The 27,241-nt window shown below is 41.2% G+C and overlaps 1 protein-coding gene across 1 annotated transcript; it reads right to left on the reverse strand.

Moving 5' to 3' along the window:
- Positions 1–1,151: 1,151 nt before the first annotated feature.
- Positions 1,152–24,443, reverse strand: CNR1 (cannabinoid receptor 1). The gene is made up of 2 exons (XM_055330933.1): positions 24,295–24,443; positions 1,152–6,813 (listed from the first exon to the last, which is right to left on the reverse strand). The coding sequence occupies exon 2, from the start codon at positions 6,748–6,750 to the stop codon at positions 5,332–5,334; it is 1,419 nt and encodes a 472-aa protein (XP_055186908.1). The 5' UTR covers positions 6,751–6,813; positions 24,295–24,443; the 3' UTR covers positions 1,152–5,331.
- Positions 24,444–27,241: the final 2,798 nt, after the last annotated feature.

Genomic DNA, 27,241 nt, shown 5'->3' on the forward strand with positions numbered 1-27,241 from the left:
ACAGCTCTATTATTTTAATTAATTCCTTACCCCATTTCATTCCTTCCTGTCATTCTCTTTTCCTCTGGATATGTCACAGGGTGCTATGTCTCCTATAATCCTATATATTCATTCCTTAACATTGCCAGAAACTTCTGAAGAACAGTAGCCCAATGACCTATACTTTTAGATGTGTAGAAACTAACCCATTCTTCACATTTCATCATCTCCTAATCAGATACATACACTCCAAATTTCTCTCACTAGCATTCAGGCACAGGGAGTTGAACAATGATAATGTATATTGTTCACTTTCTGTGTTCCAGTATGGAGCCAAAAACTTCACATGTATCACCTTCAATCCAGAAGAAACCCTTCTCATAGAATATTCTAGAAGTAAGGGTGGATTTTTTTCCAGCTGGAATCATCTATGGGGGACACTATGGGGACTCTTGCATACCTCACTTGGTTTTCTGTTTCTACATCATTCTGAATGTATATTTCACTATCAATGGCAAAACGAATTATTGATGGGGGATCAGTTTTTAGGTTTGTATCTTTTTCCCATCAAGTCCCAATGTAAAATTTAAGAACTAAGAACACATGTCATTTGCTTTTTTGTTAGAGGCATTCAGATTATGCAGTTAACCACAGTGTCTCCTAAAATAGGCAGAATGATAAATTTTTTATTTTGTCATTAAAATAATAAAAAGAATCTATTTTCAAATATTTGCTAATTTACCATTTGAAAATTTTTACTTTCAAAATTAACTGATAACATACTTTCAGATAATAAGAATGTGTAAACTTCATATAATGCTTTTTTTTACTTCATAAAATTTTCAAACTATTTTTTCTTCCTGTTCAAATAAAATTATATTTTTATAAGTTATGTTGAAAAGTATCTCTCTCACATGGTTTAGAATTTGTGTTTATAAATTCCACAGATTTATATATTTTGCTAAATCTGTTAAATTCCAATTTCATTTACACATTGTGAACTGTGCATTTGTTTTAATTTACCACAAAATCCCACTAAGCCCTTTAATGAAATAATGCTTTAAAAAGGTATGGCAGGGTTTTTTCCTTTATTATATAAATAATGGCTTTATGCATGTTTTTCCTATGTTAAAAATGACTACATTAATCCAATCTGTCCTCATTTCTCAAATAAAGTCAAAAGTGCTTTTTGGGAACAAACCGGTTCTTCCACAATCTTTTAGAACTTAAATCCTGAGTGTTTTAATGTTAGACTGTGAAATAAGGCGGAATTCAAAGGCATTTTATGTTCTTCATGAGAATCTAGAATTTTTATTTGATTCCAGGTAACTTTGGACAATAAACATGATGGGATGTTTTCTCTTTGAATAAATAACAATTTAATTATATCATTGAAATAAAATATAGTGTGGGCTTAATACATTGTAAATATTACGAAAGTACTACTTTGCGCTAGTAAGTTAATGACTGAAGCTACATTGAATAACAATCTTACTAGTACCTGTGTACAAAGTATTATACAGATTACTAACGAAGATATTGCAGCGGTTGCAAGGGTGTTACCAGCTTAACAAACATCTAACAATACGATATTCTTCTAAGAGGAAAAGGAATAATGTTAGATTTACAGACAATAAAGATTTATGTTTCCCAGTTGAAACATTGGAAATAAGAATCCAGATAATCTGGCGTCTTGGTTCATACTACCACAAGAAAAGGTTTCCTTTCTTGGGGACTCTGATCCCCAGCAAGCCTAGTACACTAAGTTTACGTGAAGATAGGTTTTAGGATGCCACAGCAATGTAAGGAAACTCTTCTATCTGAAAATCCTGATTTGTAGGCCACTGCTTAACCATCTGACTTTTTTAAAAAAACCTATTTACATACATTCAGCCCAAATCAGTAGATAAAATGTTTTGTCTATATTACAATAGGCATTGTTAACATTTCATCAGAAGGCCAATGCAAGACAATCGTTAATAGCCATTGCCCAGCATTTAGGATATTTTAAAATATCATACAAATATACAGTTAGATTGTGAGAAATCTAATTTTGCGCATGATATTGGTGGTCTCTTTCACAGATGTGGAATGGCAGAAATGAATCAACAGGACAGTAACTAGAGTGCTACTCATCCGGGGCCTAATTCTCATCTGGTTGTTAGACCTATTTCCTGCAATGTGGGTTTAGGCAGCCAAAATTCCTAGACACTTAATGCCAGATAGGCTTGACTCAACGTGGTGGGGAGGCTTGGGAAACAACTCAAGTGTAGGCATATGTCTGCAGCTTCTCCCAGATCCATGTTTCTTTTACATAAATTTCATATGTAATGGAAAATTAGAGGTTCTTGGAAACAGCCTTCCTTGTTTAAATGAAACTATTGGTCTAGGGCTGAAAGATTCATCATTACTCTGAAGAAACTGAACAGGTTGGGAATTTGGCCCTTTCTGAAGACATATGTGATAGTGAAATGCATGGTCAGGACAATTATGTTACCCTCAGAGGAAGATAGGTGAGTCTGAAGTCAGACCTTATAAAACTTATTGAAATTTAAATTATATTTAAGTTAATGGGCCTAATTAAGGGACTAGGTAATGAATGATACTAATGAATGGTAATTCTAATAAGTATTCTCATTAGGGAGAACATTGGAGTCTCTTGGGGTAGGAAACGATATTAAAAGCATCAAAGTGAATCAAACTAATTGAAATGTTTTAAAATGAAGGTAGTGTAACACACATGTGATGATATTTCACAGATATTTCTTAGAATATCAATAAGCACCAAGTTTAGTGCTGTCAGCCCCATTGTCCCTTAATTTATTATATATAATTTAGATCTCGAAAGCACAACACACTATAAAATCTACATTGCATACACAGAAATACAGTTTCAAAAATGAATCCTGGAATTTTTCTATAAATAACAAGAATTTCATCTCCACCAGGTCTTCACAGCTGTGAGAAGAGAGTTGGTACTGCCTCGTGAGCTCTGAAACATGTGGGTTAACATTTGGGATAATGTGGGACTAAAGACTGGCAATTCTTCAGTGGAACCAGACCACGGTGAGTTCTTGTAAATAATCTTTTCTCTCTCTTCTAAAGAGATCTTATTCATCCTCTAACACCCTGAGCCCTCCTGTGTATATCACAGAGAGGTAAGGCGAGGCAATCAGCAGGCAGATTTGAGCTGTTTATACAGACAGTTAAATCTATCCCAGCTTGGCCCACAGGCTACATTCAGCTGCAGACCATACACTGCACAAGAGGACACTGCCCCAGTAGGCTGCTCATCTATCTAGAGAGCTAGAAATCACCAGATAAATGCTAGGTCTCCACTTTAATTCGTGCTATGCATGTCCCTGGGTCCAGTGGGAACCATGCTTTATCTGTGTAAGGAGAAGACTGTTTGTAAGTAAAATCTGTCAGGGTCAAGTGGCTTCCGAAGCAAATTAATGCTTACTGGGAAAGAGCCCAATTCTGAGCACCCATGGTACCATTAAGGAGTATGAGGGTGGGGCATAAGAAGAAAAAAAGCCATGCACATCTTTATACTTTAGCAGATCCTGCTAACCGGGAACAGGAGAGAGGCCTATTCCTTCAAATCTACCCCATCAAAGCCGGGTCTTGAGTTGTCAGAACGGGCCTCTGGGTGAAGCACAGAAGCAGCCACATGTCATTCAAGCCTCAATCACAACTGTGTGGGCTCCTCGCTGCCTTTTTTCTGTCTCACCCACTGTCCGACTGGCCTCCATAGCCACATGGACCAGACCTGGTAGTCTTACTTCAGCAAGCGAGGTCCAGTGTTACTTAATCAGGGTCACATAACTACATACTCAAATGACAAATGTTACCATGGGGCTTTCTAGAACCACTTTGCTTTGATGATTTACCTCCCCATGGACTTGGTTGATATTAGGTGCTCAGAAACCGAGACACTCACTTTCCAACACTGACATGGTAAATACAGATCTTCACTTGCATGTTTGTCATTGATTCTTCCTTGTTAGATACTGGTCTTAACAAAATATCTAAAAGTCAGTTGAGTAGTTCTTGACCAATCTCTAAAGGAGGGGGCAGTTTTCTGAATGTTTATGGTCAGTATTTTTATCAACGAGGTTTCTGGAAGAACTCAATTTTAGAAACTGAATTCATGTGCAAGAGTGCAGCCAGTGGTGAAATTTACACTTGGTCACAGTTTTCTCACTTTATGACATGACTGGAACAGTTACAGGATAGAAACACGCACACACACACATTTATATTCACACTCACACACGGTATAATTTTACTGATCCAGACAATACTTCTTTTCAATTAAGAAAAAATGAAGACTCATTTGGCCACCCAGGCATGAAATCTACTTAAACCTGGAATCTAAGAATGCAGTACTCTTCAAGTAAACAGCAATTGCACAGTGATAACAATATACATTAAAATTGACACATGCTGTCTTAAGAGGTCTAGTAATAGCTAAAGACTAAAGAAAGTCAGAGATGTCAGCCAGAAAAGTCAATATGCCTTCTGTCTTCCATTCTGATTGTAATCCATCACCCAACAGAACAGCCATAGTCCAGAAGATAATAAATGTCCACGTATGAAAATGCAGGGCTAACAAATTTTTAAGTGTCAATGAATTCTGCTCAATACTCTGGATAGTCTTCAAATTCTTCTTGTTGTATTAACAGAAAAATAAGCCTTTATGGTTATTCCAATGTCAAATTTAAATAGATTGGAAAAAATATTAAGGTTTCTAAAGTCACGGGCAATAATTTTTTAAAAAGTGGTCTCACTGGTGTATATCCACAGCTTATGTCCCATTGTTTTCATGAAAGTCTACCTTTCAGTTTTGCTGAACTAGACAAATATAAATAACACACAGTGAACACTGATACACATCTCACATGACATAATACATTTTACAAAAGAGCTCTACTTTAGTAGTGTAACTTGTAAAAGTGGACATCTCCGATACTTATGGACAAATACATTTCACATTATAATGAGAGTTGTGGTTACAAAGGCATTACTCATTTGATGGTGTTTTCCTATGGGTCCTTTGACTTCAGACTGTGTAGCCACAGGTTTCTCTCCTATTTCGCTGAGACTCGGAAAAAGCTTCAGTCACATCAGCAGCAAGCTTCCTTCACTGTAAACCCCTGAAGAACTGAGTTTCAGTACCTACACTATCGAAATGTTAAAGAACAGGTAACTGATCCTGGTGACAATCACCTTTCACTGAGCATGGTAAACTTAAAAAAATATAACCGATGAGATGACAGACTCTTCTAGATTTTTAAGCTTTAAAAAAAAATGAATTTCTTTTCCTGTGCTGCCAGGAAGGCATCAGGCTCACAGAGCCTCGGCAGACGTGTCTGTGGACACAGACATGGTCACCTTGGCAATCTTGACCGTGCTCTTGATGCAGCTCTCTGCGGCCCTGTGAACACTGGCTGCGTTGTTGGCGTGTTTGTGCAGGCAGTCCGAGTCCCCCATGCTGTTATCAAGAGGCTGTGCGGTGCCTTCACACGAGGGGAACATACTCCGGAAAGCATGTCTCAGGTCCTTGCTCCGCAGAGCGTAGATGATGGGGTTCACGGTGGAATTCAGCAGACAGAGCATACTGCAGAATGCAAATACCGTCTTAATGAGCTTGTTCATCTTCCCAAAGACATCATACACCATAATCGCAAGCAGAGGGCCCCAGCAGATGATTAAAACCACAAGGATCAGAACCAGGGTCTTGGCCAGCCTAATGTCCATGCGGGCTTGGTCGGGCCGCGTCACCTGCACCTTGCCATCCTCTGATGTGTGGATGATGATACTCTTCTGGGTGCCGCGCTGAATCATGCGGACCGCGTGGCTGTGAGCCTTCCAGAGAATATACATGTATGCATACACGATAAATAGCAGCAGCACGCTGGTGACCCCGATCCAGAACATCAGGTAGGTTTCATCAATGAGTGGGAAAATGTCTGAGCAAACGGACTGCAGTTTCTTGCAGTTCCAGCCCAGGAGAGGCAGCACAGCAATCACAATTGCTATGGTCCACATCAGGCAAAATGCCACCACAGCCTTGGGCCTGGTGACAATCCTCTTATAAGCCAGGGGCCTGTGAATAGATATGTACCTGTCAATGGCCGTGAGGAACAGGCTGCCTACGGAGGCCGTGAAGGAGGCGGTGACCCCACCCAGTTTGAAAAGAAACACATTGGGGCTGTCTTTGCGGTGGAACACGTGGAAGTCAACAAAGCTGTAGACAAATATGACGCTCCCCAGGAGGTCGGCCACTGCCAGGCTGCCGATGAAGTGGTAAGAGGGCCGGCAGCGGAGGCTGCGGGAGTGGAGGATGACACACAGCACCAGCAGGTTCTCCAGAACTGTGAAGGTGCCCAGTGTGAGGGAGAGCACGGCGATGGCCAGCTGCTGGCTGGGGTTCAGAATCATGAAGCACTCCATGTCCATGAAGTTCTCCCCACACTGGATGTTCTCCTCATTCTCCTTGTAGGATGAAAGGGACTTGTTGTAAAATTCGGTAATGTTCACCTGGTCTGCTGGGACTAACTGGGCATTGTCTCCTGCAGTCATCTTTTCTTGGAAGGGACTTCCCCTAAAGGAAGTTAAAGGAAATTTCTGTGGGAAGTACCCTAGTTTGGATGCCATGTCACCTTTGATATCTTCGTACTGAATGTCATTGGAGCCCACGTAGAGGAGGTCTGTGGTGATGGTGCGGAAGGTGGTATCGGCAAGGCCATCTAGGATAGACTTCATAACCTCCGTCTTGGATTAGGCCAAACTCAAAATGACTGAGAAAGAGATCCGCAGCAGGGAATCCTAACAGGAGGGAAAACAAAGAACCTGAATGATGAGAAGACTGAGAGAGTAATAAGAATTTTTTAAAAATCTACTGTAAACATCCCAAATGTGTACCATCACATTATTTCATTCCTGTCTCTGAGCCTAGATAAAATCCTTGTCAGATACAGTCAACAAAATGAGTCAGTCAGCCAGAGAAAAGCCACCCAAAGTTGGTGATGTGGTGGCACACACTAGAAATATTTCTTTCCTTATTTAAGCTGTCTGGATTTAAGCCACTGTGTGATCCTGTACAGACCTCCAGGGGCCAAGAGTCAAGCTGAAGGAAATGTGTCCTGGGCATGGCATGCACTCATAGTTGCATTAGAAAGTGTTCACCACCTGGCTTCTACTGTCACAGCAGTGTCCTAATGCTGGTGAGGATGGGGGAGAGCAACATGTCACACAATTTTTGCTCTTGGAAGACTTTATCACCTTGTCACACAGCTAAGACTGAACGTACAGCACAGCCAAAGAATGAGATGGTCTGGAATCAGGGACTGTGTTATGCGGCCCATGTGCTGAGTGTGAAGGGGGAGGGAGAGACTTCTGAGCACCAGAAGAACAGATGACCATGGGGGAAGATCTGGATGCTGGCCTGATCCAGCAGGCAAGTTTCCTCTTCCAGAGGAGACATCTGGACCAATGCATGGCTGAGGTGAGCTTCAAAAATGTCTACACCAACCAAGAAAAATATCATAAAGGGCAAATTTGCACTGAGGCTCAGGGGAAGACCAAGATCTTGAACATCGGACAGCAGTAATGATGGAAAAAAAGTGCTTCCTGATAGTGTCCCCATGAACGGTGCAGGGACACAAGCATTCTAGGAGACAGGAAACAGGCCTCGATGCTGTATCATCTAGGCTTTCCATGTAGACAGCACCAGAAAGACGGATGACTGAGAAAAGGGGGCCAAATTTTAAGGGCTCTTCAATTCTAAGATAAGCAATTTAGTTTTGTTTCAAAATAAACAGCCAGGGAATTGATTTTACTATTTATAAATGTTTTAAAACGTGGCTATTAAGCTCTTTAGTTTATAAAGATATTAGAATTACTTAGTGGTACTTATAATATTTAAATAATCATAAAAACCATCATTTTATTTCCTAACTGTATTTTTCTTCTTTTTTTTTTAATATAACATACTGTGTGTGGGGGGAGATAGTTATTATCTTGCAACAAATGAAAATGTTCTGAGTTCTCCTACTAAAATACAGGGATCCTACCTATCTGAATTAATTATTCATTCATTCATCCATTCGACAAATCATGGAGCACCCAGTACGCGCCAGGGTGGTAGGTTGGCACTAGGTGCTAGGCATTAATGGTTTCAAGAAGGAATCCACGTGGATGGCTCTGTGGTTGAGCATCTGCCTTTGGCTCAGGTCCTGACCCCAGGGTCCTTCAATCGAGTCCCGCTTCAGGTTCCCCTCAGGAGCCTCCTCCCTCTGCCTATATCTCTGCCTCTCTGTGTCTCACATGAATAAATAAATAAATAATCTTCAAGGAAAAAAAAAAAGAGAGAAAGAATCCCTATCACGTAAAGTATACAGTGTGGCGGAGGACAGACAGCTGACCCGATAATTATGATGAAGTGTGGTGACAGCTCTGACTGGAGATATACCAGATGCTGTGGTAGCAGCCGGTCTAGGGTGGTTGAAGGAGGTCTCCCCAAGGAAAGGATGTTTATGCCAAGAATATGTAGGATCAGTGAGTGGAGACAGAACACGGAGGCAAAGAAGAAAAAATTAAATTCATACCTTAAGTATCACAATGTGGTTTTTTTTCTTCTGTTTATTTAGTAACTTGGAATAGGGACACTGTGCTAAATGTGGCCCACCTTGCTCTATCCTGCCATCCTGGAGTCCAGGCTGTCTGCTGAGTCAACTCTGCTCTTTGTAAAGTTACATTTGCTAAACAACTCCACTTACATATGATAATTTTCACCCATAATCTGAGGGACACAGAAAATAGCCACAATTTGTGAAGACAGCTGTTAAGGGTCTTGGCCTATTCTCAAATCTAACTTTTGCCTCTCAACTCCGATCTGTACTCAAACACAGAGCTCACTGGCCCTAGGAGACATGCTGCTCTTGGGATCACACCTGCACACCTTCCTCCTTCCCTCTGAGCCTCCCTCTGGCCTGAAATACGCATTTCCAAGATGTCTGTTCCATTGATCTTTCAAGACTTACTTACCTCCATTTCTGACATCTCCTTGGCCAGCCCTTCCCTCCAGGCAGAACTAGTTCCACCAGTTTTCCCCTACATTTCAGGCCTCCCCACACATCATTTAACTGCGAACTTACATATTTACTTCCATAACTAGAAAGTGGTTTCCAAGCAGAGGAATGGTGTCTGATAAAATGATAGACAGGAAAGAGAGGGCTGGTCTCCCTTAGAAATGTTCACATGAACCTAATAGGTGGCAGTTGAATTTTATTAACTGGTGCATGAAAAGAGTGATTTAATAATATTTATTTGTCTTTCCTAAAATTAGAGGAGAGAAAGGTAATTAATTCAATGGACATTTGGCCTGAAAACCAAAACTGGAGCCCAACATTTCTCATCGGGAGCCAGTCCAGGACTTCCAACCCCTAAGTCCTCTTATTTTTCAAGTAACTAACTCGCCTTTCACACTTCCCAATTAAAAACTAATTTATTTGAAATTTTGATCACTTATATGCATATATTACATTCATATGATTCCAATTTCAAAAGGCACAGAAGGATGTACAGCAAAGCCAGTTTCTCCCATCCCCATGTCCCAACCATCCTGTTTTACTCCCAATGGCAAGAAGGTCCTTGTTATTCTTTCCAGAGATATTCCATGCATATGCAAGCAAATATATAAATTCATTCTTTACTTGCTTTTTAACAAACACTGACATACTATATACACTGTTCTGCATCTTGCTTTTCCATTTAAAAGTATACGTGAAGACAGTTCCACATTGGTCCATGAAACCTCCCTCCATTTAGCAGGTGCCTTAAGTATCCATTAAATGAATGTGACCAGCCTCCTTCTGATGCAGGTTTGGACTGATTATCATCTCTTGCTTTAAAATAGTGCTGCAGCAAACTACCTCCAGTCCTGTCTTTTTTCACATTTCTTATGGAATTATGACTAATCGTATTAGTTGTCCAATCTTGTACCTTGAACTTACCCTGGACTCCTTTCTTGGCCTCTATAATCAAGCATACCACAAAGTCATGCTGATTTTCCCTTTCTACGCACTTCTGGAGAGCTTATTATGTGTAGGTGGCATCCTGAGCCTCTTATGTCTATCCAATTGTTCATTTTTCAAAATGGCCCTATGAGACGGGTTACCACTATTATCCCCATTTCACAGATGAAAGGCACAGAGAGGGTAAGGAATTTGCCATTCACACAGCTAGTAGGTGGTAGAGCCAGAACGAACCCAGATGTTCTTGTTCTAGTGGAGTGTTGTCTAAAAAAAACGTAATGTGAACCACATATACAATTTTAAAGTTTCCACTACCTAGGTAAAAAGAAAAAGGGAAAAGATAAAATTAATTTTAGTAATATATTCTAACCTAATGTATCAAAAATATTGTTACTTCAGCATGTGGTACTAGCCACATTTGAAATTCTTAATAGACCTATGTAACTAGTGGCTACCTTATTGGACAGTATGGGTTCAGAGCTGTTTTTAACATTAATGAACCATCATCCCTTTAACCTAAGCCAGAGATACTACTATCTCCCCTCTTTTCCCCACTGATTCCAACTAGTCAAAACACTAGTTCAATGAAGAAAACATTGAATTAGGAGTGAGCAGACCAAGATTACTGTGAGACTTATACTTGGGCAAGTAGTTAATGTCTCTGAGCCCCAGTATTTCATCTGTAAAATGGGGATGATGATGATGATGATGTTGCCTAAGCCACAGAATTGTTCTAAAAATTAAATGAAAGAAAGAAAAGCAGATAGCACACCTCACATAGGACCTAGCAGAAAATTTAAGTCTTTAGTAAATATTATCATTAGTACTGTGACTCTTGCCAATATATTATTTCAAGATAGCACATTTCCTTATTAGATCATAGGCTGTTTATTCAATTTTTATTTTTGTCTCAGCACTTGAAGCATGAAGGAAATAAAAGATGCATACTTGGGTGAGGGAGGAGGAAATGTTATTGGATGTCTATTATATTCCAGGAATTCCAGAGACTTCACACATATTCTATCATTAAATTGTCATGACAACTCTATTATATCTATTATTGCTTATTTATAATCCCCACTTCACAGATAAGAAAATGGAGGTCATTAGATGTTAATGTAAATTGTCCAGAAAATGAAGAGTTTGTAGCTGAACCCATGTCTCTCAGACTCCAGAGTTTTTGCTCTAGGACTTTATGCACTGTTTTAGGCATTAACAGTAACTAGAATGAAGCCATTTTTGCTTTCTGTATTATATTCAGGTCTTCTAGCTTCCTACAAACTCAAATTAAGGCATTTTGTCAATAGTAATTAAGACTACCTCCTACTAAATCACTATTTCCTATCCCAGCCCATCTAGGTGAATCTGCCTACTGGCATGGCCTCAACGATTAAAATTTTAGTATCTGGAAGACTTTTCTTCAGTAATGCAAACCATGTGTGCCTGTGATTTACTCTATATTAAGATCACCACATATGTGATCACAATTTCCAACTTTAATGCAACCAAGCACTTTAATTAAAACGAACTAACTTGTTAAATCTGAGCCAGAGCCTGGTGTGGTTATGAAATATAGACTAATTTCTGTCCAATATCAGCCAACTCTAATTAAGGAATACCGTTTTAAAGTATACATGGATTTTGTGCAGTTCAGTGTCAAAGTACCACTGTGCACAGGCTATTTTAACTGTTAATGGGATCATGACGGGAAAGCAGCCCTCTGCATTTCAGTAATTCTTTCCTTTATTTCTACATTTGGATTATTACAGTAATTTTCACCTGATTATTTTTTGCATTGAGAATTTTCTTTGAGAGTTCATTAGTAATGCAGTTTAGGCTTTGGGGGATGCAGCTGCCATTAATTTTGTTTTTGTTTGCTACTGGGAAAATCATAATTGGAAATTTCTAGCAAGATGTGTAGATGCACCTATTAAAGAAGCAGTTGGTTTTTATTACTGTTATAGTAAAACAATGATGGAATGACATTTAAGGGGATTTTCCTAGAATTGTTCTTAAAAATATAAGCAACTTATTCTAGTAATTTAAGCTATAAATCACACCTTTATAAAAATAAAAATATTATACTATGCTGAATCTATTATTTTTTTTAAAAAATCTCAAATGTTTAGAATGACACTACCTGTTCTGTTGGTCCATCTCACTAAATGCACACTTGTTTCTCCATCTACCACCTCCAAACTTAAATAACTGGCAGGCTGTGGTATCACATCAAAGAAATGTTCTGGGTATATCAGCAGCATGAAGTATTCCAAAGTCTACCTAGAATCCACATCTTTGTTTCTATACCCCTTAAGGGTATAAAACATACATGTTATGATTAGGGTTAGTATTGAGTAACAAAACAAGATTTCAAATATTTTCTTTATAAGTCTTTTCAATATAATTAATAGCAGGTTACTTTAGTCTTCACTTCCCTACTGAAGATCTTCTTTGTTTTAGAGAGACATTCAATAATTTAGATATTTATCACGGTTGCACCTGGAGTCAAAATCCTGGCAGTTCTGGCCTGTGCAGCATCTCTGGAGGGACATGCAGTAGGCAGTATCTGCTCCCTGCAGCACATCATGTCTAGTTAGGCAGAAAACCCTCTAGAAACATCAAAAGGACCAGTGCTCCAGATATAGTTATAGACTGTCTCAGCCCCCCAGCCTAAAGTTATAAATACTTTAAGGACAAGATGCCAAGCTCATAGTTTCTAAGTTGACAGGAGTCCAGGATATAAAATGCAGGAGTCCCAGGCCCTTGCTTAAATTAACCCTCTCATTCTCCCTTATTCCATTGTTGGCCTGTGTTGTTCTACTCAGCTAGCCTTGTAAAAGAGCTTTGCGAAGCATTCATGAGAATGAAGGTGCCAGTGGATGTATTTGTTATTTTCCATTCATTTCTGGGAACAAGTCTGGTTTCTACTAATTTGATCAAGAAAAAGTAACTTGATAATGTATTTCTCTTAAGTTAGTAGGAAAATTTTAGTTGACCCTCATAATTGTATTATGTCTAAGACATGTCCTCAATATACATGGCAGATCTCATGGGCCAGCACTGTAACTCGATGAATGATGCTTCTTCTATGGTTGAATGGGCAACTGAGTCTTCTCTAATTCTTACATAACTATCAGAGTTTTGGAATTATTAAAGTAGTTTGGTCACTTTTTGCATTATCTTCTATAGCAAAGAGAAGGATTGACTTAATTATCCTGATAATTCAGGCAAAAATACATAATCCTTCTTCCTTGTATTAATGTCAGTTCCTTTTCCCATACATAAAAGAAAATTCCATTATGTAGGTAATGCTCGGTTGGTTCTCAAAGCTTTAGCTTTTCATATATTTTGTAACGTGGAATAGAAGTTATTAAATGCACCATTGTCTCTGGTCTTTGTTAGCAAGAAAATATATTTCATGAAAATATATCAATTAATATGAACTGAATAGACATTAAGGCACTTACGAGGCTATATTTCTGTTCAAATCTAATCTGAAGTATGCCTAATTATCTAACATTTAAAAGCTTATTAAATTTTAAAGAATTTTTGGGCTTAAAAAACGATGCCTTAACAACTACATCAGATTAAACACTCATATTAGGTGATGAGGCCATAAGAAAAGCCTATCACAGAGGCAATAATACGAATGAAATGATTTGTTGACTTTTATAACCAATTCCATTTATCCATTTACCATTTCATTTTGTTCTACTGTTTTGATGTTTCCTCTTACCAAGTACCTTTATCTCTCTCTCTTTTTTTAGAGAGCTACCTCTTCTATATATCTGTAAAGAAAGTAATCAAGCATAATTGATGCAGCCTTCCCTTAAAAAATGCAAAATTTTCGATTCAATAGAAGCCATTGTCCGTATACAAAATACTCCATAAGCCTGTCTTTATCATGTATGTAAAGTTTGGTCATTACAAGGCCAGCTCATAAAACACGTAGAACCCAGTAGACAGGCTGTCTGACAGTTCATTACCAAGGACAGCAATAGTTTCAAGTGTGTTACATGTTGTCCAGGGGTGCAGCATACCCTTCAGTTTCTTCCTTCATCTTTCAACAAAGTACATTCTCTTTGAATGCATGAACATACAACTTAAGTCCAATAGAAAAATCAAGTCTTATTTCTCTAGTTTCAAATCTTAGAGTGACTGGGTGATTTGGGTGATTTAAATGCACAACAGAGAAAATTCCAATTTCCAGATATTTCAATAAGAAATATTAGATTGTTTATGTGCTAAGAATATATTTTTAAAATATTTACATGCATTAGGTGCTATCACAATCCGCATCCTACCTATGAGCGAACTGGGGCTTTGAGTGTAAAATACTTTGCCCGAGGTCTCTAACTAGAGGGGCAGAACCAGAACTCAACCCAGGGCTGCATACCTCAAAGTCCTTGCTCTTAACTTTGAGGTCCAGGAACCATATAATAAGACATGTTCTTTCGTTTCCAAGGGGGGAAGAACTGTGGATCTTTGGAAAAGGAGGTAACAAACAGTACCTGATCATTTTACACAGTAAACAACTAAAATCTGAAGGAAGGAACTGTTGACAGCAAAAAAGATTGATCACAGCCCTTGCAAATCATCTTTGTCCTGTGGTCTTCAGGGACAGAGTATGATAATTAACTATAAGCCATAAATCCTAACCCTGGATTAGCACCTTATTTTCAGCGACTGTTGGCAAATAATAAATAAAATCTAACCTGTCTTTGCCGCTATTTTTTAATTAGATTTTTTCCCCTTCCATTTAGTCGATTGTAAGGATTGATGGTAATGACAGTTTCCACGATACCAGCAGGGAATGGAGAGGACACCTTCTTTAGTTCTGAATGGGATGTGATGGTTGTTAGTAAACAAAAGCTTGAAGCTTTCATTCCCATATGGAGAAATTCAAACTCACTTGAAATCACTCAATTTCCCACCATGAGCAGCGTGGTTTTGTTAGACCCAGATGGAAGATGACTCTCTGTGGCCAGGTCCTAAGATGCTCGCTGGAACCAAGGGAGAAGAAATTCTGTAACCCTTAGTAAGTCTCCAACAAGGGAGTGCTTGTGACAAATTCCTGGTGCCCAAAGAGCACAAAGCTGTGTGACTACAGCAATGTGGCTGATGGATACAAAGTTAAAGGCCCTCACATGTTTCATGTAACACATTTTTACTTGGTGCATACTCTGTGCCTAGCACTGTAGACATTAAATATGTATTCATGTATTACACTTGTATAAATGGATATGGTCAAGGAAGCAAGAGAAATGATTTTCTGTCCCACCCCACTCAATCAAATAAAGGCCATCCATCTGTCCTTCTCCCACAGATGACGGAATAGGATAGGATCTGAAAACATGTCATAGGCATATGATATTACATCACCCAACAGTATTGGGTCATGTATCCCAGTGATTGGCTTGTATAATCCTCTTCCTATATATGCTTGAGGTTTTTCTTCCAGGAGAGAGGAGAGGCGCTGCTGAGTCATCCTGTGGCAGTCTTTCTTGTGTCTTGTGTCTAAATCCTTCAAATCATGGACATCTTGAGAGGACGGACATGTCCTATATGCCTTATGTGTCCTCTGCCTGGTACAGTGCCTGGCACGGGGTACATACTCGGTACCTGTCTACTAAATGAATGTCAGTGTGCATCAGAGACAGGAGTATTTATATTAGTAGAATGGCATTTAACTGTGGATAGTTTTCCCTGGCATAAAGTCAGTTGGTTATTAGGGAATTAAAACTGAGTTTTGGTCTCATACAAACATCCACTTGAAACAAAACAAAACGAAACAAAACTGCCCAAGTGTAAAGGTCACATAAAAGGCATCAACAATTATGCATCCCTGGATCTTTTCCCCTTTTATCTCATTGTTAAACAGAAGTTATACTGATGGCAAGTGGAAGCTTTAGGCAAAGATCAGGTATATATTTTTTATTCTGATCCTTGTTAAGCCCGGGTGTATGTTATGAACTTCAATGTTTAGGCGCAAACAATGATATACAAAGAGATTTCTGTGACATGGACAACTTTGAATGAATCCTGATCACATGCTGTTGATAGACCGTTAAAGACAATGTATAAAGTTATGATTATAATGAAGTTTTTCCTTCCCTCAAATGCATGTTATTATGCATTAATCTTTCCCAAAGGGATTTCTCCATGTGCAATAGTGTTTTCAAAACCACTTGTCAAGAGAAGTTATGTGAAAATTCAACCACTAGATGGAGTGGCTTTTATAAGCCCTTAGGAATCAATTTGTTATTCTATTCAGTGGACATAGTTCTTGCTTTGGTTGAGCAACTTCTCCTGCTACAACATTTTATGTATTTTGCAACCAAATTAATTAAAACATAAATAAGAAAATATGTTATGGAGGGTTAAAATGGGTTATTATTACTGCCTACAAACCTAATTTTTAATTGCTTGTTTGGGACAAAGGGGCATTGAGAAAATTTAATATATTGATAAAATTAATTGTGAATATTTGGAATTTTGCCTCAAGAAAGTAATTAGGGATAAATAAAGGAAAGTAGTTCTGCTGAAAACAAATGATATGTTTATGCCAAGAGATGCTAAAAGTAAGATGGGAATATCTCAGGAGCCCAAAATCAATTCTAATAACAAACCTAACTCATCTCTATTTTATGAAACATTTGGCTTTCCAATTTCCAAATACAAAATCACCAACACAGGCCATAATTCTGTGATGAAAAAGAGTGGAAATTTATCATTACAGGGGCAACAATGGATTATTTCACAAGAGAAGTGAATATTTTTTCAAGTAGTCATACAAATCAAGGATATGGCAGCTTCTAAATAATTCAATTTCCTTCCCATCATTCTCTCACTGGAATAATTTTAAATAAGTTTTTATTGTGTAAATCCAGGATTCCCTTCAAACATGATTTTATAAATTAGGTACTTACGTGCCTTCTCCTCTGGCTGAAATGTTAAAAAAAAAAAAATCGGTGTGTACTAACACGAAAGATACAAACATAAAAATATACTTTCAAGATGCAAATAAATATATACAAACAACCGGAAGAAATAGGTTTCAGTAAAGATGAAAAATATGCTTTGGAAATGTAGTTACAATTAAGACAGAAGTGTGCAAATTGGATGCAAGTACAGGATTTTGAGGTCACTGAAACCATGAGGTGGTTCTTTTGTACTCATTCAAGGTCAAATCCTTCCTAGGACTTGTATGGTGCAATTTCGGATTATGAGCAGAGCTGAGGAGCTGCGAGTATTGTGCAAAAGTGACGTGAAGATAAAGAACTAGGAAATAAGATAGGTGAGAATGGGCTGGCCATCCAGGGTAAGTACATCTCAATGAACCATCTAAGCAGTCACACAGCAGTCTGGGAGAGCACAGAGTTATTTTATAGGCCAGTGGTTCTCAAGGGGTGGTCTCCCTATCAGTAGAATCAGCATGACCTGGGAACTTAGGAAAACAGCAAATTCTCAGGTTTACCTCAGACCTACACAATCAGAAACTTCAGGGTTCGGGGCACAGGTGTGTTGTCACAAGGCCCTCCGCAAGATTCTGACACACTCTATAAAGTTTAAAAACCACTGTTAAAGATTATGGAGACCAATGGTAAAGACTAAATGGGGGTGGGGGGGAGGGATAAAAATTAACCTTCAGGAATTGAGGATAGGAAGAAAGAATATTCCGTGGGTGTAGGTTTTTAGCTCATTGAAATGGATTGCTAAGGGAGCCCGCTCATGATAAAGTAATCTCCCAAAGAAGATGTTTAAAACCGTGTGACTGAAATAGAATAATGTGGTCTAGCCTGAAAATAAACATAACATAACGAGTAGGGAACCTCTCAAGGTTTTTTGGTCTACAATTCTGGGCTTCTTTGCACTTTTCCAGCAAACTGACTGTTATATTTTTGACCAACAGAGAAAAGTGGCTTCAAGATATAATATGTACTTACCCAGCATGCAGACATAACTTAAGAACTCCACACACTATTTTCTCCTAATTCTATTTACAAAGACTACACAACGTTTTCTAGAACTGCTAGCTATTCCTTTCAATGCCACTGTGAAGGAACCCATGATGACTGAGAATAAAAGAACGGGAAACCAGTAATGGTAGTTAACATTCAGCTCATTTTTTTAAGCTGGAAATGTTTGTTTCTGTTTGTCTCTTCCTCGAACTGTAAAATAATGTGTCACAGGAGATGCACCCAGAAAACAAACTAAAATGGAAATTTTGCAGTAGGCCCAAGTAATGCAGATCCACTGCAAATTAACTTACAGAATTAAATTATGCAATTTATACTGCTTATAGCTGGCATATATCTTGCAAAAATACCTAAAAGTTATAAATATATGGAAATGTATCCCAAAGTACTTAAATATCTGACTTTGGGCAGACTGTTTCCTCTCTAATTATTTCATCAATAAAAATGGATCATAGATTACTCATACTTAGTTTCCTTAGCTGAGGACTACAATCATCCAAACGTTTTCCCTTTTCTGGGGTTGTTTGTAAGAAGTTTTGATATAATTTCCAAAACTAGTTGTCTATCTTCCAAAGTCAAATTCCCTCATATGCAAAGGCACAGAATTCTTTGGACAATCTTTTGCTTACTTCGGTTATGTATTAAATCATTCAGCTTTCCTTCTTCTCCACATGCATGCTGGATGCTCACCACAACTTGCACAAATGCTAGAGAAAACATTTACAAATTCTGTAGCAGTGCATTGAAATGAGTTGAAAATCTGGTCCATTTAACAAGCCACACTGGAATAAACCAAAATACACAGATCATAGTGGCATTAAATTAAGTGTCTTTTCTAAAGAATAAATCACGTTGATTACTTTTAAATACGGCTGAATTAAAAGCAAACACGACTGACAAAGGCATACTACATATGGTATTGGTTCACTTACTATTGAATATCTTGTTTAGCCTCTTAGCCAACAGAAATTGGTGTTATAAAGTTTTCTAGTGCAAATATCCGTACATGAAAGGAGAAATTTGTTTTTAAAAAAGCACACCGGAATTTATCACCAATTTAAACGTAAAACTCCTTGTAACTTAATTCAATTTATGGAACTCATTTTCCAATTTTCTTCTCTAAGTATATGGTCTAAAAGAACAGATGAAGAAATAATGAGGAAAGAAGGGAACCCTCCCATTTAAACATAAACTTTGAAAAACATTATTTCCTAATTATATTTTATTTTAATTATATTTAAATATACTACTGACATACACAGTTTGTGAAAGCATTTGCCAGTATATTCAACTACCACAACAGATTGCCTGGCACATCTTTGAAAAATGCCTCTGCTTTTCTTTAAAAAGCAATAGCATGGAATTTGCTAGTAGGAATAAAAAAAAATAGATATTACATTGTCAAATTTAGGAAACTATACTGCACTTTATCTTCTGAAGTCAAAAACAAATTTTAAATGCTTTTCAGAGTTGGTAATGATGGTAAAGAGTGAAACCAAAGATATCAAATTTCTACCCCATGAATCCAAACTCTACACAATTAAGAATCCAAACCCAAGTGGAAAAATAAGAATTAGATAATAAAATATTGTGCTCTTAGAGAAACATGATTTGCCGTCTGTGTTAGGAGAAAACGGAGCTTAAATCCCTAGTTGCATTCAAAAAATGCAAAATCTATCTTAAGAAGCTTATTCAAAAAATACAGAATATGATACAATTGCACAATAGGTTAAAAAAAAGAGTTGGCTAAGATATATTGGTTCCCATCTAACCAGTCTCAACTCACATATTCAAAAACAAGAGAAGACAAAACAAACAAAGCAAAACTTTGAAAGCTTTCCTAAAGTGCAGGTGTGAAAATTTCTCCAGCTGGGGCTACAACAGAATTTGTAGTATTCCAGAACAACTGCTGTGGCTCTGCCAGGCTCATTTGCTCAGGTTTGGTGAGTAAACAATTCTTCCTTCGAAAACCCATACAAACCCAATGATAAACCTTGTGCTAACCTGTCCAAATGAAACTTTAAGAGAGAGGATATCCGGAAGTTATTTGTTAATAATTATATGCAAAATACTTCAAATATATGGAAAAATATCAATGAAAACTAGCTCAAGTATCTATTTGTAATGGCAACTGTACTAGAAAAACTATTATAATGAAATGTACTTTACTTTCTATGATGCACCCTGTCCAGTGAAGAAATATGACCCAGGAAAGCTTTTAGTAAATGTTTTTTGTTAAGAACCAGAGGTAATAACACTGATTACTTTATGTAATGGCTTTGACCTATTATCACTGATAGGTCATAAACATACCTCTTATCCATTCAGGCCTATTTGAGACAGAAGTTCCGCTAACATCAAACTATTTGAGTAATACCAAGAGAGGCACTTGAAAACCACTAAAAACAACCTTTCCTTTCCCCCCTCACATATTTCCTATTGTTTTGACTTATTTGTGATGGCACTATAATGTGCTGTATATTACAAATATACTGATATTAGTATGCATTTTGTGATATAGTAATAACCTTGTATTTTTTTTCTCCCAACTTTCTTTCCAAAAATAAACAACTAGCAAGATTGGTGAAAATGGTATTAAATACATCAGTCAGTGTTGATGAGAAAACTGTAATCAGATGAAGTTATACCCATCCTGGCATCTTTGCAAGATTCTCAGAACACGAGACTGGGACGGATCTCCACTATTCCGGAAAATCAGAACGGCCCTGTTTTGATGCAAGGTGGATACTTCTTTTGCCTTGAGTCTTCTGTGTCCATCTGCACAGCTGTCTTGAATTTGGACATTTCCCCAAATTCGTAGAATTTATTTAAAATCTGAATTATATATTCAGATATATGTAGACAACGGGTGTAAATTTTTATGTCAGCCATGACACACATCTATGAAGAAGTTTGTTCATATAGATGTATACAAGTGTGTTTATACATCTCAATCATCTAAAATTATGCAGTATATAATTTGATGTTATATATTTTCTGGATGACATTTATTGTTTCTTTTAGTCCAGAACATGTCTGGGAGAAATCTGAGTTGATCTATATCATGTTATACAGTTAACCCAATCTAATCTAAGAAGACAAGTTCCATTTCATCATCAGTGAATTAAATGATTATCAAAAACATTAAATAGCAATTCAGTGGCAAAGTGTCATATCCCCTAACCCCTCAGAAACAGTGTGCATGCAGTTACAATGGAAAGTGAACATTGCTATGAGAAAAGAATTAAGGAAGCATTGGAGATGGGGGGGGGCATGAAGTAAAATCTTGCCAATACAATGTGTATCGATTGGTTTTGATTTCCTCTGATTCTTTAACTTCTCTTCCAATCTTCAGTCAAGAAGAGAAGTCCCTCAGTCCCTCAAAATATAGATATACAATATGTAAAATATAGATATACAATATGTAAACTTGGCCTGAGCAGTTTTTCAAACAATGTTGGGTCCAGGTCTTTTCAGAGGCAAAAGCAGAATTATAAATAATTTAAACCCGAAGGCTGGTTTCCCTCTAATTTTTTAGTTCAATTAGAAAATGATGAATACAAAAACAGAAGAAACAGATTACACTGGTGAAGACACGGCATCCTTTTTGCAGGAAAGAAAGCTCTCATCTGTGTTCTTCAGGCAACTGAGCTAACATAATTACCCCAAGAATAACACTCAGCAACCTCAAGGACAGGCTCCATCTGACTAACCAAATTCAAGACACTATAACCAAATCTCGTTTTATTCATCACGTGTGGTTAGGTATCTCCAGATTCAATTTATTACTCCTTTTTTTTTTTTTTTTTGCAGCATTCCTGGAGAGCTAATTATGGGAAATAATCCCTTTTCTTATTAGGCCAACTGTTTTCTGGGAAGAAACATTTGGTAAGCGTGGTGAACTATCAACTGCTATTATAAGTTCCATTTCATCATAGTTTATTCTTCAACAGCCCAGTATTCCAATTCTACCTCCAAATACTAATATGCAAGACAACCAAGGAGCCTGTCTAAATTTCCTGGTGGTTCATGTTAATTCTGAGTCAAAGCAAAGAAGAATGTCACAAGATTGTTTTGAAAGAGTTTTTCAGGCTCTGCCTTATAATTAATAAGCTGACACTGCATACTAAATACTTATCAACACAATCAAAGGGGCTGCTTCTTTCTTGAGAAAAAATAGGTAAACTGAATCAAGGAGTTCTCTTTTCGAATAGACTGTAATGTGTCACAGATATAGTGGTTCTTCCAGAGAATTTCATTCCCAGCAGTTTCATCTTGGTAACATTTAACAATTTCACTATTTTAACATTTTGAAATGCCAAAAAGAACACACTGATCCTGCAGCTAGGCTTATTAGAGAGGAACGATCTCACAAGCGACAGGGAGGCACAGAGTCCACTGGGAAAAGGGTAACAGAAAAAGACAGAAAACAGTGGATAACAAACAAAGCCGAGCACTACTCCAACGTGAAATCAGATTTTCACCAAAACGTAAAACTTTACACACCAAATCAAATAATATCATCTATGGTTTATTTAAGGGGCGAGGCATCATATTCTTTTAATATGCATATATATTGAAGCTATCTATTAAAATTGGGGGGCGTGAATATCTGATCTGCCTTCCTAGCAATGAGTATGCAAGCATAGTAATTTTATTTATGAAAGGTCAGAACCCAGCATTTCCCCCCCTGTGGCATCACTTTACCCCCACGGAGACTTAGGAACACAATGAGACCTTTCCCCATCAGACACTTGATACATACCTCACCCAGGATTGCTCCTTGCTTGGAGTGGGAGACATCTTTGGAACAAAAAGAGTCTGTGTACAGTAAGTTCTCTTGATAACCTAAAATGGATTAGTTTTTTTAAAAAAAACACGTCTGTCCTCTTGCCTCTTGCCCAACTACAGCAACTGCTATTGTGCCTACAAGTAACCGCTTGCAGTATGCAACACTTAAAATTCTGGAGGTGTGTGGCTTCTGCTCATGTATGGATATAATCAGGAAATTATTTGTCTCACTTAAGAAACTATGCATGGCCTTTTATTTTGATAAAATTGCTCTTAACTGAGTTAGAGATTAGGGGAGGCAGAAGGAGGGGGGGGACAGGGAGAGAGAAAAATCAATCAGTATATCTTCCCTTGCAAACTGTCAGTAGGGTGGGATTAGAAAAGCAACACTTTAAATCAGACAAAGTCCTATGGGAACCTTAAAGGTTAGTTGCTCTGAGCTTCTCAATATTCTGCAAAATAGATTGATGGCAGTGGTCACCTCACTGATACTCAATGTCCACTGAGTTTACGCTAAGAAATTGCATTTCCCCCATTGTTGAAAAGGCATTAACTTGGTAATAAAATATGAGGAGAAGTTGTGGGACCCGTAGAGATATCTTTCAACACCTTTAAAACCAGTAAATCTGTTGTAATCTCTTATTAAATGCCCAAGGATGCTTAATGTATCGAGAAGCAACAACAAAGACAAGAACATTCTACACTTAATTTAAAGGGAAATAAAAAAAAGATGGGAGGCAAAATGATTAACAGATTACTATTTTTTCCCCTCATCTGTTCAATTTAAAACTAAAATTAGAAACACACAAGTTGCTTTCAAAGTTCCAGATGACCAAATGACAGTTTCTCGCGTCGGTCACTGCAAACATTTGCACTGGGAGAGGCGATCCATTTAGGACTGTGAGCCTCACCGAGAAATGTCTTTCACAAACACAGCAACTTTTTTTTCCCCCCATCTAATGGCTAGTTCTGGGTTAATGGTTCCATCAACATTCAAATTTAGATGTTCAATGTACATTTATTTTTCCTAAAACGGAGTGGTTCCTGCAGCTACATTTTCTACACCAAAAGTTTATTATGACATACAATTTTTTTTTTTTACATGACACTTCATATTTTAGACAGTTTCTAGGTTTGGTGCAGAGATCGATGTATTTCTCCGGGAACACTTAGTTGCTGACACGGTCTACAGACATTCAGCACCAACTCAAGCGCCTGTTTTTTCCCCCAACATGCACAATTACACGTTTCCTACCAGCACACAGGAGTGCACGCAAGGGGTGCACACACATTCAGTAAGCAGGAAACGGTAGAAACCTCCAGAAGTAGCACAGACCACAGTTTGCAGGCTGGGGCTCTACGGCCAAGTAAACATCGACGCACGATTCGCTCGCACGGAATAAGAGCTCCACGGAGGACACTTGGGGACCACACCGGCCAGTACCCGAGGGGGCGGGAGGCGGACACAAGAGTGTCCAAAAGGCAGCCCTGCCAGGTCTTACCCTTCGCATCCCCCGCTCCTCGGGGAGAAGCTCCCTCGGCACCGCTGGCCCAGCGCGGGGCGGCTTCTCTGCAAGGACGAGCGTTCCGCCCGACTCCCCGGAGCTCTGCCCGGAGCCGACGCGCCCCGCCCGGGCCCGGGGAAGGCGCTGGCGCCGAGGGAGCCTCGACCAGGCGGAGGCGGAGGCGGAGAAGAAGTGCAGGAGGCAGGGGCGGCCGAGGGAGTCGCCGGAGGGAGGCGGCGCCGGCGCGGGGATGCGGGCGAGGCGAGGCGGGGCGGGGCGGGGCGGGGGGAGCGGGGTGTGCCTCCGTCGGTCGGTCAGTAAGTCGGTCGGTCCACGCCGCCCGCGCGCCGGCGTCCCCTTCCTCCAGCGCCCGCCCGCCCGCGCCGGCGCCCGGGACCGGAGACCCCTCGGCGGCCGCTGCCCGCGAGCCTCGCCCCCGCCGCCGCCGCCGCCGCCGCCCCCGCCCCGGGCTGGCCGCTGGGTGCCCCCGCTCGCCCCGCCTGGCTCGGCGCGGGGCCGCAGGTCTCCTTCGGCGCTGGCGCCCGTCGCCTCGCCGCGCGCGTGCGGTCCCCGCCTCTGCCTCCGCTGGCGCTCTGGCTCTGGCTCCCTCTCGCTCCAGTCCCATTTATGAAGCGCGGTCCCATCACGTGTTAATGAGCCTTTGTCCTGCCCTGGCAGCGGCGGCGGCACAGACCCCACGAGGGGACCGCGCGGGGAGGGACCCGCGCACCAAGCAGCGCGGCGCCCGCGGCTCCAAACTTTGCTGGCGCGGGGGACCCGCCGTGGCGCCGGCCCTGGGCGGAGGGGACCAGCCTCTCCGGCCCGCCTCGCCTCCTCCTCCTCCTCCTCCTCCTCCTCCTCCTCCTCCTCCTCCTCCTCCTCCTCCTCCTCCTCCTCCTCCTCCCCCTCCTCCCCGCGCGCCGCCGCCGCCCGGGTCCCGGGGCCCCCACCGCCGGGACCCGGCTCTGCTCCCGGATACCCGCACACCCCGGCCGGGCCGACGAGGGGCTCGGGCCCGCGCCGCCCCCCACCTCGGGGCCATCAGTCACGCGCGCCCGGGCTGCGCGCAGCGCCAACACCTTGCGCGGGGGTCACGTCTGGGGCGGCGGGCCGAGCCGGAGGGGAGAGGGGGCGAGGGGGGCGAGGGGCGGGAGGCCGAGGCGCCCCGGGCCGTTCAGCCTGCCCCCGGTCGCCCCCGCGGAGGGCCAGAGTGAGCCAGGCCCCGGGGACCGCGGCGCGCAGCCCCCGAGCAATCTGCTACCTTGCGGTGGCCACGCGACCACCTGTCCTCCGGCCTCCGGGCGCCGGCGGGCTCCGCGCTGGGCGCCCCCTCCAGCCCCCCGCGCCCCCGCCGCCCCCGCCGCCCCCGCGCCCCCGCCCGGCGCGGACCACTCACTCGGGCGCGCCCCACCCGCACGCCCCGGCTGCAAACAGTTGGGCTCCGTAGGCGGCCGGTTCTGCGCCTCCTGCGCCTTGCACCTTCCCGCACTAGCAGGACCCCCCGCCCCCGCCCCCGCCCCCACCCCCACCCCGCACTCCGGGGCCGGGCGGGGGGCGCACGGGACTGGGGGCAGCCGCCGCTGGCGCCTGGGGAGCCGCGGTGCGCCCGGTGGCCGCGACAGGAATTAGGGTACATGCTCGTTAATTGGTTCCACTATCAGCCGCCGTCTGCCTCCCGTGTGCACGGATCAGACCTTAATTGGTCTTTACATTTATCATGGTGAATTGCGAACCTACAAACAAGCCCTAGTCGCTGCTTCAGCAGAAAAGGCGCCCCCCGCCCCCCCGGGGCCCAGGCGGAGTTGTGGCAGCGGCGCCGGCGGTGGTTTAGAGGTTTAGACATCTCTATCTCTCGTGAGTTGGGTCGAGGGAGAACTGCACGGTTTCCACCTGATGGAGGGAGCCACGTCACTCAGGGCCCCGAGAGCCCTGCCAAAGGCTTGGTTCGCTTCCCAGCCCTCCTCTCCGTGGTTGCCTCAGCGTTCATTTCATGACAGCTCGCCAGGGATCCAGCAAATTCTAGCCCCGCTCCTCATTCTGCACCCCACATTCCTCCCCGCCCACCCCGGGCAAGGGCCCAAAAGCACTTGTAACATCTGGGCCCCATATTCGGACTACGTGGCAAGAATCCGGAAAAGGCAGCCTTGGAAGGAAAAGGGGAGACTAATGGGGAGGAAGCTCAAGGGTGGAGGGTCCAGAACCCTAAAGGGCGTAAGTAAGTGCCTTTTGGAAACATCAGGCCAAGCACGGGTTTCCTGCGGAGAGCTAGTTGAGTCTTCCTAAATCTCCCCAGATTGCTTTGGGTTAGAAGTTATTTCCCATTTCCCCATAAGGCAAATAAATAGCCATTTAAGAATCCACGCTGAAATGATCGATTTCTACGAGGTAGGTACATGGAACAGGTCAAAGAGAAGATCTGATGGACCCATCAATAGAGGGAAGAATAACTGGCACGTGGGTAGATGCAGGACGGGCCGTGGTCATTCGTGGTCATTGAACCTGATGCGCGGTGCAGGCCCTACCCACAGCAGAGGAAAGCATCTTCAGCCTACCTCCCCCCCGGGAGACAATTTCATTTAAAGATGTGAAAGGCCAGTAGGGAGGCTTCAGCATCTGTTGCTTCTGTTTTCTTTTAGGGGTCATGGTTGTTAGATTTTTTTTCCCCTCACCCACACCCTTGGCAGGAGGGCAGATTCACAGTTTTGCCCTCCTTGTGACTCCCAGACTCTAACTTCCCAAGTGAGCTGGTGACTGGACACCAGCCTCATAGTGTTGCCACTTCCGTGTAGCCCAGGCTCAAATGATTGCTAGCCATTAAAAGAAAGGATCTAGGTGGGTTTTCTTGTTGTGATGAGCACTTCTTTCAGGTGACAGGAGAGCTCCTGGAAGGCTTTCCAGCAACAGGCTTTCACATGGGAGCGGTCACTCTTCCCTGGAGGCTGGT

Source organism: Nyctereutes procyonoides, unplaced genomic scaffold (genome assembly GCF_905146905.1).
Source record: "Nyctereutes procyonoides isolate TBG_1078 unplaced genomic scaffold, NYPRO_anot_genome, whole genome shotgun sequence".
Classification (NCBI taxonomy): domain Eukaryota; kingdom Metazoa; phylum Chordata; class Mammalia; order Carnivora; family Canidae; genus Nyctereutes; species Nyctereutes procyonoides.

Excerpts from the sequence above, each read along its gene's own strand:
- CNR1 (XM_055330933.1), bottom strand. The coding sequence starts at position 6,750 with ATGAAGTCTATCCTAGATGGCCTTGCCGATACCACCTTCCGCACCATC.